The 13020-nt window shown below is 41.7% G+C and overlaps 1 protein-coding gene across 1 annotated transcript in view; it reads left to right on the top strand.

Annotated features, from left to right (window-relative positions):
• brf1a (BRF1 RNA polymerase III transcription initiation factor subunit a) overlaps window positions 1–13020 on the top strand; it is a 133711-nt gene that overhangs the window by 69273 nt on the left and 51418 nt on the right. Inside the window, exons 13-14 of the mRNA XM_063500293.1 lie at window positions 11357–11418; window positions 12727–12808. Of these exons, the coding sequence (XP_063356363.1) occupies window positions 11357–11418; window positions 12727–12808 (144 nt within the window). The remainder of the gene's footprint in view (window positions 1–11356; window positions 11419–12726; window positions 12809–13020) is intronic.

The raw sequence follows: 13020 nt of genomic DNA, 5'->3' as shown, positions 1-13020 counted from the left end.
CTCCTTTTCAAAACCAGATCAAGTTTTGACTTAGAAAAAGAGCAGCTTTGTCCAGCTTGTACCCCTGTGGATGAGGACCAATAGCAGTGTGGCCTGAGGAATCCAGCAAAGACATTATTTGAATGTCACTCTGCCAAATTCAAATGCTAGTGTTTGAACAGCGATGACAAAGTCGTTCTTTAAATATCTTTTAATGCAGGTGTGAGGCAGCAAGCGCATTTGCTGATACCCGTTTAATCATCTCATTTCGTCACGTCCTGCTGAGTACATCTCCATAGCAGTAGCTGATAAAAAGGAAAATTAGCATTTTTATTTGACAGACTTTGTAGAATGTCACTTGATCACTTGCTCATTTGGATGGAAGCGCAGCAGCTGACAGAGCTCAGAGGGTTAGTGCATGTGGCCAAAGGTCTGTGGAGTCTTGAGTGGCATTTATTGCAAAGTTACATCACATAATTGGGATCTGGAGCAGATCTGGTTTGTGTTATAGTTGAAATAAAAAAGGGCCATTTAAACAAACAAATGAATAATTAAACTTAAATAAATATTAGAAAAATAAATCCATCATACCTTGATCGCCAGAGACTTTATTATATCATATATTTTTTTTGTTGCTGCCAAAAAAAAGTCATGAAAGCAACAAAAAAGCTTTCGAGCCTGCAGCACAGAGACCAGCAGTTCATTCAGACATTGCTCTCTTGCACACACATTTCTTTAAAAAGTCAGACTCTATAGTTTTTCTACATGCACGCTCAAACCAGAGACATCAAACCTTTGTTAGGGACTATTTTTAGCAGCAGATTAAGACCCATATGGCCACCAGAGTGAGTATTTGGGGAATTTGTGCCACAGAATAAAAAGACATTGCAGTGTGCACTCATTCATTTTTACATTATTATTAATTATGATCAGTTATGGTTTTGTTAATTATAGTTTTGGGCTTTTAATGGGGTTTGTGCAAAATGATGATAATGAAACAAAATATTATTTAAAGTCCACATTTATGAGGAAAGGGTTAGGTTTATCAAATATAAACAAGTTGGCTTCATTTTGCCTTCTGGGGTATCCCCCCCCCCTCACTCACACCCATTTTTGTGTCTGGGGGAGGAGGAGAAGAAGCAGGTGGTTGAGTGGGCGTATGCTCAGCCTCAGCTCCTCCAAGGTCGGTGGAGGTCACGTTTTAATGGGCTTGCCCAGCCCACCCGTGTCAGCGAGAATCTCTCACTCTATTTATTGCCTCGGCCGGCTGGTTATTTCTTCAGGGCAGCACTGGCATCGAGCCTTATTACCTCATAGTACTGCAGAGAAGGACTTTTACACCAGAGCTGCCTTTTTTACATACGAGGCATTTAGCCAACAATCTGGTCCAGGCATGCTTTAACATGAGTAGAAGCAAAGAGTAAATATGCAGCAGTGTCCAGCTTGCAGAAAAAAAAATTCAAACAAAGGCAATTTTTATCTGTGATATTCTATATAAATAATATGACTGGCAACATATGAAGTAGCCCTCTTTGCAAAGAGAATATTAAAAAAAATCAATAATCTGCTGTGCTCTCTGCACTTTTCTTTACTTTGATCACATTAAACCCCATCTGTTATCATATTCCTCATTTTATTAAATGTGTATTTCAAGCTCTGTAATTGCATCTCTGCACTGCAGCTAGCAATCAAAGCTCATTCACACAAATGATTTATGCTACATGCAGTGAAGAAGACTGCATCGTCACAACAGCATTACTGCGTCAGACCATTTGCTGTGGCCTGTGATCCAAACAATAGTTTGTCAGACATTCGTTCCTGTGTTTCATTTACAGAATCTCAAGAGCTGTAGAGTTTGCCTAAACTCTACAGCTCTTGAGGTTCTGTGCAACAATGGTCATCTATTGGCTATAGCATGCTATCAGGGTTAGCATTGAAAGCTGCACTCAGACTTTTATGACTGGCCGTACAGTTCTGTTAGCTTGGACTATTAAACTAATAATTCTTTAAACTAAAAGCATCCGAGCGTTGAATCCAGAAACCCCTCTCAGCTGCTACACTCACAATTCTATTGGATGTGTTGAAAACATGCCCAGCACCGACTGGGATCAGTAGTTTGCAGCTGTGCTGTTGGATTTTATCATACGTTATCATTGCAGTCCTCCTCACTTTGTCATTTCCATAGTCATACCTTGTTTCTAAATGCAATCATCACTTCGTGCGAACATGCAAACATGGTACCTGTCTGCTGAATAGAAACGCTGTTTCTGAGAGAAACCTGGTTGCTGAATGTAAACCACAGATACTAAGACCGCTGGTTGCACTGGGTCAAGGTGGATGCTTAAAAAACTTGGCTAGATGCTAGATGCCACAAATGGGCTGTCAAAAGCTGTACTGCCCCCAGTGGGCAGTAAGGTGTACTGTCTTAATCAACAAGGACAGAAGATTACTAGCTAAAGTTTCTTCTTAGAGCAGATCGTTCCTGCTTGAGTAATTATTTAAGCTGGTTTTTCAGTGCACACCAGAGCCAGTGCGTAGAAGTATCGCTTGATTGCGTTCTTTGTGCAGCAGTTTCATTCACTTCACCTCTAACAGCCACCGTCTAATCTCAAAGCAGAAAACCTGACAAATGAAAACATCTCCCTTCATCCCTTCACGTGTCTCCTCCCTGCGGCCCCCGTGGCCGAGCTGGGCGCAGGTCGAAGGGTTTGGGTATGTAGGAGTGGATCAGGATTGTTGCTGACATCAAGAGCTGAGAGTCTGGATAATGTGGGCTGCGTTTGAAGTGTGGATGATGGGTGATCCTGCAGCACCGAGGCTACACAGCCCCATTCATCCCTTAGATCACACACACTCAGTCTTTGTTTTTTTTTTTTTTGTCTTTTTTTTTTCCAGAAGGGGAGGGAGGTAGAGGAGGGAGGGGGAGAGGACATGAGGTGTGGAGGAGTCAGCAGACTGGTGCTTCCTTTTAATTTAGCCAGCGTGGCTTTTTTCCCCTCCATTTTTATCCCCGCTCTCCCTTCGTCTTCTCTGTCTGTGTCATTTCTGTCAGATCAGGCCTAAATGAAATACAGCTCAGGATTAGAGAAAGATCACTGAACTCCTCTTAAGCCTCCCTTTTCTCTGTCTCTCTATCCTAACTTTTCTTTCCGTCTTAACTCATATTTTACTGTCTTCAGTCTTTTCTCTCTGCCTCTTTTGTCTTTTAGGTCTCCCAGCTGCTGTCCTCTCATTCCTTCTTGTCCTCCCTCCTGCTGATTTTTCTCCATCAGTCTGTTTGTCTCTCAATGTCCTACCTAGCTCATTCTTTCTCTCTTAATCTTCCCTGCTCCGCCTCTTTTTGTCTTTATCTCCCTGCTTTTCTCATTTTTCTCCCCTTGTTACGACTTCAGTGTCTCTTGCTCTCTTTGGCCTTTCCATCTGCTGTTTATCATCTCTTTGTGAGAGTAAAGCTGGGGGGTTTCCATTTCTCTTAATGTCAACAAATGTTATCAACCAAAATGTCCTGCTGTCAAAATTTCCATTAGGATCAGTATAGTTTGACTTTCTTGAGAAAAATGAACTATATGGTTGTGCGTGAGTCATGATTTGGACTCACTATACAGAAGTCAACACCAACATTTAGTTGTTCCTACTAACAAGTATGCTTATCCAAAGCCAGATTTGACTTATCGGCCCCCATGGGGTAGAAAAATAACTCCTTCACCTGTCAGTTAGATATGCTTTATTCTACTTGTAGAGAAATGTACTTTAGACCACATGCTGCCAAACCGGAGACAGAAGCACAGACTGATTGCTGTCTTTTGTAGATGAATGTGGACAAAGTGGTTTGTGAGGACTTGCGCTGACTTTGTGGGTCTTGCCACCTTAGCTTTCTGAAACGAGACGTCACAAATACGGGGAATATTTGATTTCTCAACCACAAGTAGGCCCCACCCTAAAGCAGACCCTCTTTATTGTTTTTCTAGACACTGATGAGATCATAATGTACAAAGTAAACGTGCTGTTCGATGTAGGAGTTGAAGTTTAAGAGTGTGACTGTGAGCACATCAGGAAAGTGCTTACTGAGGTCATGAATTAAGGGAAACAAAGTACTTTCCAATAGAATTTATATACCGAAAGACCAAAGTTGCTGCCCCCTGCTGGTCATCAGAAGGAAAAAGACGTGGGTTTAAAGCAGGGGTGGATCAAGGATCAAGATGTGTCCTTGATCCAGGACGGCTATTTAAGTGGCTAAATTACTTCCTCAATATGTCCTGAAGTTCTCCAGAGGCCTGGTAATGAACTAATCATGTGATTCAGGTGTGTAGACCCAGGGTGAGATCTAAAACCTGCAGGACACCGGCCCTCGAGGCCTGGAGTTGGCCAAGCCTGATTTAAAGCATTATAAAGCTGCGTTTAATTTTCAGCCAGCACGACGATGAGAAAATGTCTTATAAACGAGAGATCTGGAGATCACTGTTTTCTGTTTTTTATTTGATTTTTACAAAACATCCCAACTTTTTGGGAATCCCTTGACTCTAACAGTGGAAAACTAAAAGTTAAACATCTGATCATTTGAAAGATTCCTCAAGTTAGCCACTGTTTTTGTTTTTCACTTCTGCACAATGTAATTTCATCATTGGCCAAAAAAACCGTTAAAATCAGAAACGAGCCGCGGTGTTGAAGGGTAGGGCTGCAATCTAATCGGTTTCCTGTTTGGAATACATCTCAAAACTTTTCACCACCCCTCCCCCTGTTTTAAAAAAAATTGCAAAGACCAAAGCACAACATTTATCTTTTTGAGCCTGGCCTGATTATTGCTTTGATCGCTTGGGATGACAAATGTCACTTGTGCCAGATTATAGTTCAGTAAGTAACAGGAGGACAAGCTAAAATAAATATTTGAATGTTAATGTGATTTCTGAAGATAAGCTGAGGCATGGACAGAGCAGACTGAGGTAATTTCCTTTAAACATGCTGATCAGCCCGGTCAGAAATCAAATGTGTTTGGTAAAAGTAATGAAGAAGTGCAGAGGAGGGAGGAGGAGGAGGGATACACAATATTGTTGAAAGATGCATGCACACACTTTTTTTCCCCCCTCATCTCGTTCTGGGGTCAAACTCAAAGGGTTGTTTGGGTTGTATTTGTGCTACGAATGGCTGAGCAACAAAGAAACGAGAGCTCTGGAGGAAAAGTAGCAGAGCGTTGGATGTGGGATCATCTCTTTCAGAAAGTTGCAGATAAAAGGAGCGACACTGATACGCCATATCCAACATCTAAAAGCTGTGGAGGAAGGGAGTTTCCAAAGCTATCTGACACGCAGTTCAGACATAAATCTAGCTTAACTCTGCTCAGTACCAGGCTGGGACTGCATTATTCCTGCCTGAAGACACCTGCACAGTGGGAACTCTCAAATTAGCATGTACAGGTAACATTTCTACTCAGTGTGGAGCTGGAGGAAGGCCACGAGTTTTAGTGGCCACAGCTACAGAACTGAGTCATCGAGTTTTGATTGATTATAAATTGAGTTAAACGCTGAAAACCAAGCCTCAGTTTAACGTTTGTGGGATTTCAGTGGCTGTAATTAATAAAAGCTGGTTTTTACTAACCGATGCAGCTGGAACAGGTTCCATTTACTTCAGATGTGCCCCAGTAAATGCACATTGCCTCCTATTTTAGCCTAAAACTACAGGGGCTAACTTGTTCAGGAAATTGTAAAGCATGTTTACAAATGAAACTCTATATGTGCGAGGTGTTTTTAAAGCTTTATGTCTTCAGTGGGATCCAGCGGTTTTGGAGGTGGGAGCACAGGGAGGCAGGAAGCATTGAGAGACAGCTTAAACACGTTGTTGGTTCTGGTCTTTTTCTGGGATTTGTGGACACTAAGAAAAAGAAGGATCCTCAGCGGCGGCATTATGTCTTACTTTTTCTGCTTGGCTCACTCACGAGCCCCCCCACCCCCCTTTAAATCTCTTGTTCTCTGCCTCCTTCACCATCTTCAAAAGGCTGTCTACTTCACCTGTTAGCGTTCACTCCTGCGGGGCACATTTTCTCAGTTTCTTTGTGTTCTTTTATTCTCTCTTCTTTCGTATTAGAGGTCCTCTGCGGTGAAGCATCTTTTTCTCCTGACCACATCAGACAGGCCTGCTGCCACCCGGGACACTGTGATATGTGGGAGACGGCCAAGAAGGGGATAGTATTAGGGGGTAATTCTGAAGCAGTAGGGGAGGGGTTGAGGAGTATACGTTGGGTCAGGTTACCTGGCTGTGAGGGCCACGAGAGAACAGGGTGATAGGGTTAACAGCTTGCGGTGGACTAGACTGGTTGAACAACACCTTCCTGTGAGTGATTTTTGTTTTCTCTTCGATTTATCTTCAGGCTAGCTGTATGCCTGAAAAGAAATTGAATTTGGCATCTTCTCAGACAGCTGTTGAACCTACAGCTGTGAGCAAATAAGTGTCCTTACTGTGATGCCAGATAAAGGAGCTTAGCGAGTAAAATATATCATATGTGGGCTGGAGCCAGTTAAATCACATTGTTTATGTAGTGATGAGCCATCCCTCGTGTTCATGCACAGTGAATACTGAAGTGAAATTTAATGCCAAGACGAGGCATTCCTGCTCTTGTTCTGGAGTCACCTATCAAGGTCACATGACTGTTGGGACCTGAATGACTAAAGCCCATCCATCTATCCATCCAGATAAAAGGACTTTGCCTTGTAGATGGTAGTTGGTTGCTAGGGGGCTTTAAAAGTTCCAGATGTCTAGTTAACCCTCTTGTGTCTTTATCATGTCATATGTCGTTCAACAGTATCCTTTGCTGAAGCTGGTAGTTGCTTCAGTTTACTCACCTCAGAGTTGACATTGGTCTGATTGTATCCTCACGTGGTGTTGTCTGGACCTCTCAACGATGGCTCTCTGGCCACACTCAAAGCTGACCTACTCTACGTTACAGTGTGTCTAGTTAGCGTTTAGCTTAGCACTAATTAGCAGATTGTGTTTCTGTATGTGTGCAAGTTCATGGATGCAACTTGCTAAACAAGCTTGTTGATTTTAGCTGATAACTTGGAACTTAACTCTCTGGGTGTTGCAGCTAAAATGCTGAGGCTCGACCCGGTCTTTAAGTCTGACATCATTAGCCGTTTCCAGGTCCAAACTTTGCTTCAGGTCCCAAAGTCAAACAAACACTGCGGCATCACTGAGAGTTAAAAACTGTCTAAATTCTTTCATCTTCAATAAAATGATCAGTGTGGCTGCTCTACCAGGTGTAACAATTAAGTTTAACATCCAGGCATCCATGAAAACACAATTTATAAATTTTAGTTAGCAGGGAGTTAGCTTGCTAGTTTCCATCTAAAGATGATATAATCTAAAGATGATTAATAATTAAAACGTACAGCTCTGCTATCACTTCTGACATAAATGAAGACAGAAAACTAAACAGCAGTGACGTTTGTAGGGTTACTGAAGGTGGGCTAGCTGGTATATAATGATGTGCTACGTGGTGGATAGCTACACAGCTATGGTTAGCATAATATAAACACAGTGAACCTGGAGGATGAACGCTAACTTTTTTCTGAGCTTTAAAATGAATAGTGGTAATAAAAACCGAGAGAGGCCGACAGTGGTCACTGCCTTTTTTTCGGGGCTTCAAACGTAATCACTTAAAGACCAGATGAGGCTACAATCCAAAAACTGGTGATGTCACAGTGTCTATATCCATTGTTCAAATAAAGGCCCGCCCTTTAAGCCAACCTTCATGCGATTGGCTGCTTCTAGCAAACAGAAGTTTAAAGGGCAGCTGGGTGGGGTTCTCTCTGACCTTACGTAGCACTAAACGGGCCAAAATAGTGTTTGAGCTCAATCCTCAAACAGCGCTCAGAGGTGCGGTTAGTTTCACGGGTGATTTACGAGAGCTTTGCTACTTTCTAAACACAGGCGGTGTCAGTCCATTTCAGTACTGACTTCTTTTCTGCTTTAAATATCGACACAATTCACTGTAAGCTGTGTGTTACAAATACAAATAAAAAATATTATTTAAAAATATTATATGATAAAAATATTATATAAGCCACTCAAAGTCCAGATCTCAGAATGATTTTAGCCATGACTGCCTGTTTCCCTGCTTTTCCCTCCATTAGTGCTTCCCCTTTGTCTTAAAAGTGTGTGAATGGGTGGATGACTGAACGTGTAAAGCGCTTTGGGGTCCTTAAGGACTAAGTAAAGCGCTATACAAATACAGGCCATTTACCATTTTACCATTTAAAAGAATTTATTACCACATTGTCAAGAGTAGGGTTTGTTTGGGAAATTGTGTGTGTGTTTTCTTTTTTGGTTCTTTTTCCTCCTCAGCGCTGATATGCAGGCAGGGCTGCATCTCTGAGCTACTGAGCTGCTGCCAAAAGACCTCAGGCTTCTGTCAGCCTGGACAGGAAGAGAAAAGTAGTTTCTCCGCATGCACAAGGTCATCAGGGAGGTGATTTCTGTTTTCCTTTAGGATTTGGAAGTTTTGTGAATGTGCTGCGAGTCCCCCCCCCCCCCCAACACACACACACACACACACACACACACACACACACACACACACACACACACACACACACACACACACACACACACACACTCTCACACTCACACTCTAATGAGGTGATGTAATCCACCACTTCTTATTCATAGTGACACAAAATGTTTCTGGCCTTCAGCAGTTTCCACTGAATTTCCACTGATGAGGGCCAGATGGCTTAAATTATTTTGTCTTCTGTGTAATAATGAGATAATCTCATTAAAGGGGCTTGGATTTAGTGCTTATTTAGCCCAGCCTGACCATCATGCGTTTATGGTATCCTACTACTTATTCTAAATTCATCATTAGACCTTCAAAGTAACATAAAGCACATGTTTTGTTTTTTCATTCAGTCATTTTGAGATTCTTCAGGTTTTATCAGATTTTTATCTTGTATGAAAAAGTGTTGATCTGTTTTCACAAATAAACACTGAATGACAAGTTCAGCTAGTCGGTTGTACGATTGAAACCAGGAACAAATTCATAATGCTTCAACGTTTCTTAAAAGAGGATTTTGTTTGTTGTTTCATTCTGTAAAGGTTTCAGTGTGCCTTTCTCTGACATCAGCAGCGTCAAGCAAATAAAAAGATTGTTGGCTTAACTGAACAGAGTGTTTGAGATATTTGGGTAGTAAAACCTTGTTCATAATCTATTAATTGCACATTACTTGGTTTTTAGATTCAGGCACCACCTCCTGCAGGATGGTGCACCCCGACACACTGCAGGAACTGCTCATGAATGGCTCCAGGAAGCTAAACCTGCAGAAACTACTGCCTATGTCTAAATGCCAGCCTGCCCAACAGGACCCTGACGTCCTGTATCTGTACCTCGACAGGTCATAGCTTTTTGTGCCAGAGAGAGAAGACCTTAAATTATATATCTGAGAAGCTGGTGCATGTTCTGTGGTCTTGTACAACAAAATAGTACTTTCCAAAAAAGCTTTAATGACCTGCTCCTATTAGTTTTTTTTCTCTGTAGGTCCAGATTATAAGAACACTTCCTCTAATACCTAGAATTTCACCTCAGGTCTTCACTTAACCGATTATTTAACACAGTGTAAACAGCTTTGTTTTGTTTTTTTTCAAACGTCACATGTTTAGGCTCACTCTTGTGCCATAATGAAAGTGAGTGTTTAATAGATATTCAGTTGGATGAAATCTGAATGTTAAAATTTCCTCAGTGCTTTGAGTCTTCTCTGTATGTGCGTAGTCCTTCACTGTGAAGTTAGCTGTAGATGCTGCATTTATCATCAGGCTGAGTCCCGATTACTTGTACCTGAGGAGATGTGCATCTCCTTGTTGGAAGCAATAAAGTTATATATTGGTCCTCGACTTCACGTGACATCCCTGCCTGTTGGCTCTGCACCCTTCACATCTTCATTAAAAAGACGAATAGGCAGGAGAGTGAAATCGAAGAGCCCGATGTCTCTTATTTCAGCTTTACCTTCCTGATATACCGAGGCAAATTGTCAACCTGCAGTCCACAGATTCTCCTGCACTCTCACCAAGAACAATTTTATGGGTTTGATTAAAATTAGCAAGTGTAGATATATCAAAGCAGCGGCTGAATAATAACTCAGTAATTGCTCCCTCCCCCCTGCTCTCTGCGGGGTTGGACTGGCGTTATCAGCTCTTAGTGTCGCTGCCTCTCTGCCTCCCGGAGCTGCCGATCTCTCCCAGGGCTTGTCTCTGTCTTATCTCGGCCCCGCACTTCATGGGGAGGAAGTTCTTAGAGGGCTGGGCCCGACAGATAGCGACTGACCTGTCTCTTCCTCTGGAGCGGTTTCTTTTTTAAGGAAGCTGCAATCTGTTAACTGAACTAAAAAAAAAGCTGACTAGATTAGCCCCCCCCCCCGGAACCTCTCCAGTGGTGCAGCAAACACACCCTTTACTATCTGAGGATGAATGTATTTCTTCTTCTCTGCCTGTTCCCTGCCTGTCTGTGCACCTGTCTCTCCTTAATGAAGCCGGGAAGCTGCCCGTGGACTCAGGTGGCTCTTCTTTGAAGTTGCCGCTGACTGGGCGTTTGAACTTCAGGAAAGAAGGGCCCCTGTGAACATGTCAAACACAGAAAGCCTGACAGAAGTTAAATGACTCCCATAAACCTTTTGCTTGCTGCTTCTTCAGATCGAGCCTTTCAGTCTTTGCCTGTCTGATGTCTGCAGGCAGCCAGAGAAACACTGCACTTTGTTGCAAAACAGCTAATCAAGGTGGAGAATCTTTTGGAGTGAAAGCTGTTGAATTTCCATTGATGGTTTCCTTCTCCTGTCAAAGCCGGCACACGCTCCCGCTTCTTCCAAAGAAAGAAAAAAGTCATCTTTTGTTTCCTTTTATCAAAGCCAATCAGATTTTCTTTGAAATTTCTTTTCCAAAATTGGACTTTGTGCAACCGGAAGATTTGAGATACCGCTTTCCTTCATCGACACATCCTTCACAGGTAGGAGCGGGAGCGTGTCTCGGCCATCTTATGAAAAATGCAAATCGCTGTTTCAGCATCCCAGTGTTTCAAAATAAAGCGTGCTGAAATCTAGAAAGCGTATCGTAATTGAAAAGAAAGCGTGTGAAGGTAGATCGGCTTAAAGTGAGTTAAGCCTGTTAGCGTCTTATCAGAAGTCACAGTGCATATTTTTTTTTCTTTTTTTAATTTGGCGATTTCCTCCTGATAGAAGATGCTTCACAGATCTTCCACAAGGAAGAGATTTTATTTATTTATTTATTTATTTTTGCAAGCTGCCTTTTCCTGTTTCAGCCCTTTGGGATGGGGCAGCTGGAGTAAAAACGTGTGTTACAGCAAATCTAAGAGTGTCCATTCTGGTGTGTGTCTCTGTGACAGATGGTGCTGCTGACAGCGGGGAGCTCGACTTGAGTGGGATAAATGACAGTGAGATAGAGCTGGTACGTACCTGCTGCGTATGCAGCTCCAGTCACGCCGTACACACTACAGATTCAGATGCATTCAATGTGCCTTGAATGCACTAAAATCTTTCTCAATGTAGAAAATTCTGTTAGCTTTTCCCGTAGAAGAGTTAAAATCTCATCAAATGTTTTCTGCTATTGCCTGTTAGCATGTAGCATGTTAGCTTGGTAAAAATTAGCTAAAAATTTGGACATGGTTCATTTTCAGAATTTTAAAAAATAAAATCTTAAAACTGTAAGGCAGCTACAAGGACAAGAAATACAAGACAAATCTTTGCATTGGACAGATAATCTATTCAGTCATCAATAACAAAATTATTAGAAACGTTACTTCTGTACAAAGTCAAGCAGAGTCAAGTCGTCCTTGTGCTGCAAGGTGAAGTATGTGGGATTTCAAAGAACCAGACTCCCTGATTCCTGCTTGGAGCACGTGTAGGGCAGTCCCTCATTTAAGAGTCTGCACCATGATATTTATTCTTAGTCTGTAATGTTACTATTTAACAGTAAATTCAAACCACTGTAGAATTATTCTTATAAACAAACAAAGTAAAAATGCTGTCCTTGTGATAAGGGTCAGCTGTTGTGCTCTTATAATCAGATTGTGCGTGCTTCTCTACGGCTTCTTTTGTTGCAAAGACCACTGACTCTAATGTTGAATTAACCGGTTTGTTGTCTTTCTAAGTCCCGCCTCTGCTTGTTTTTGACTGGTTGCTTAAATTCAACATAGACAAGCTAGATTGGAGGCCAGAAAAGCAACTTATTGCAATTTATATTTTTACAAAGCTTATCAAGTCTATAACAGCAGTGCACATTTCAATCACATCTAGGAAACTCGACTACACATCAATCACCTGCAAACAGCAACTTTCTTCTTTATATAGAAAATAGGAATCCTTCTAAAATGAAGACAAAAAAGGCCCCAAAATGAATAAAAACATAAATAAAAGCGTGAGCCTCGCTGTGTAATGTGTTTATCTCTGCTTGGTCAGTCATTTCAACAATAGAGTGCAAGCTCTAATTTGTTGTGTACGATAACACTGGATTCACAGGGTTATTCGCTGGGATGTGGGAACATGGAAGCACATCGTTAAAGAGAAGTTTGACTCAAACTGTGTTTTTTTTTAATGTTCCAGTATGTTGCTTTCTTCTTTCTGATAAAATATGTAAAAACCAGGTTGGTTAACTGATGATTTAGTTCAGAGGTTAGCAGCAGGCTGTTTTACCTTTAAAAAACTGGGAAAACTCTCTGTAAAGTGAACTCCTGCCTCTCCCTCTGCTCCTCTGCAGTATCTGCTGAGTGACAAAGAAGTCAAAATCAAGACGGCACTCTGGATGGCAGAAAACTCCACCTACCTCAAAGAGCAGAAAGGTACTTTGAGTATGCAACATGATCTTAGTGTTTCAGTGGTGAAGTTAATGCTCATTGTATTCATTGGTTGGTTTGTCCCAGAATCTGCCTCCTACTTTTAGTTCTCTATCAGCCAAACAGAGCTAAACCTCCAAATGAACCTGAGCGTTCAGGTTGTGTCATATTTATGTGCACTATCTACAAGTTTGTATGCTCAGACTGTTTCTTTTATT

The sequence above is a fragment of the Pelmatolapia mariae genome, linkage group LG16_19 (assembly GCF_036321145.2).
Source record: "Pelmatolapia mariae isolate MD_Pm_ZW linkage group LG16_19, Pm_UMD_F_2, whole genome shotgun sequence".
Lineage (NCBI taxonomy): Eukaryota > Metazoa > Chordata > Actinopteri > Cichliformes > Cichlidae > Pelmatolapia > Pelmatolapia mariae.
This window is presented reverse-complemented; position numbering and strand designations above follow the sequence as displayed.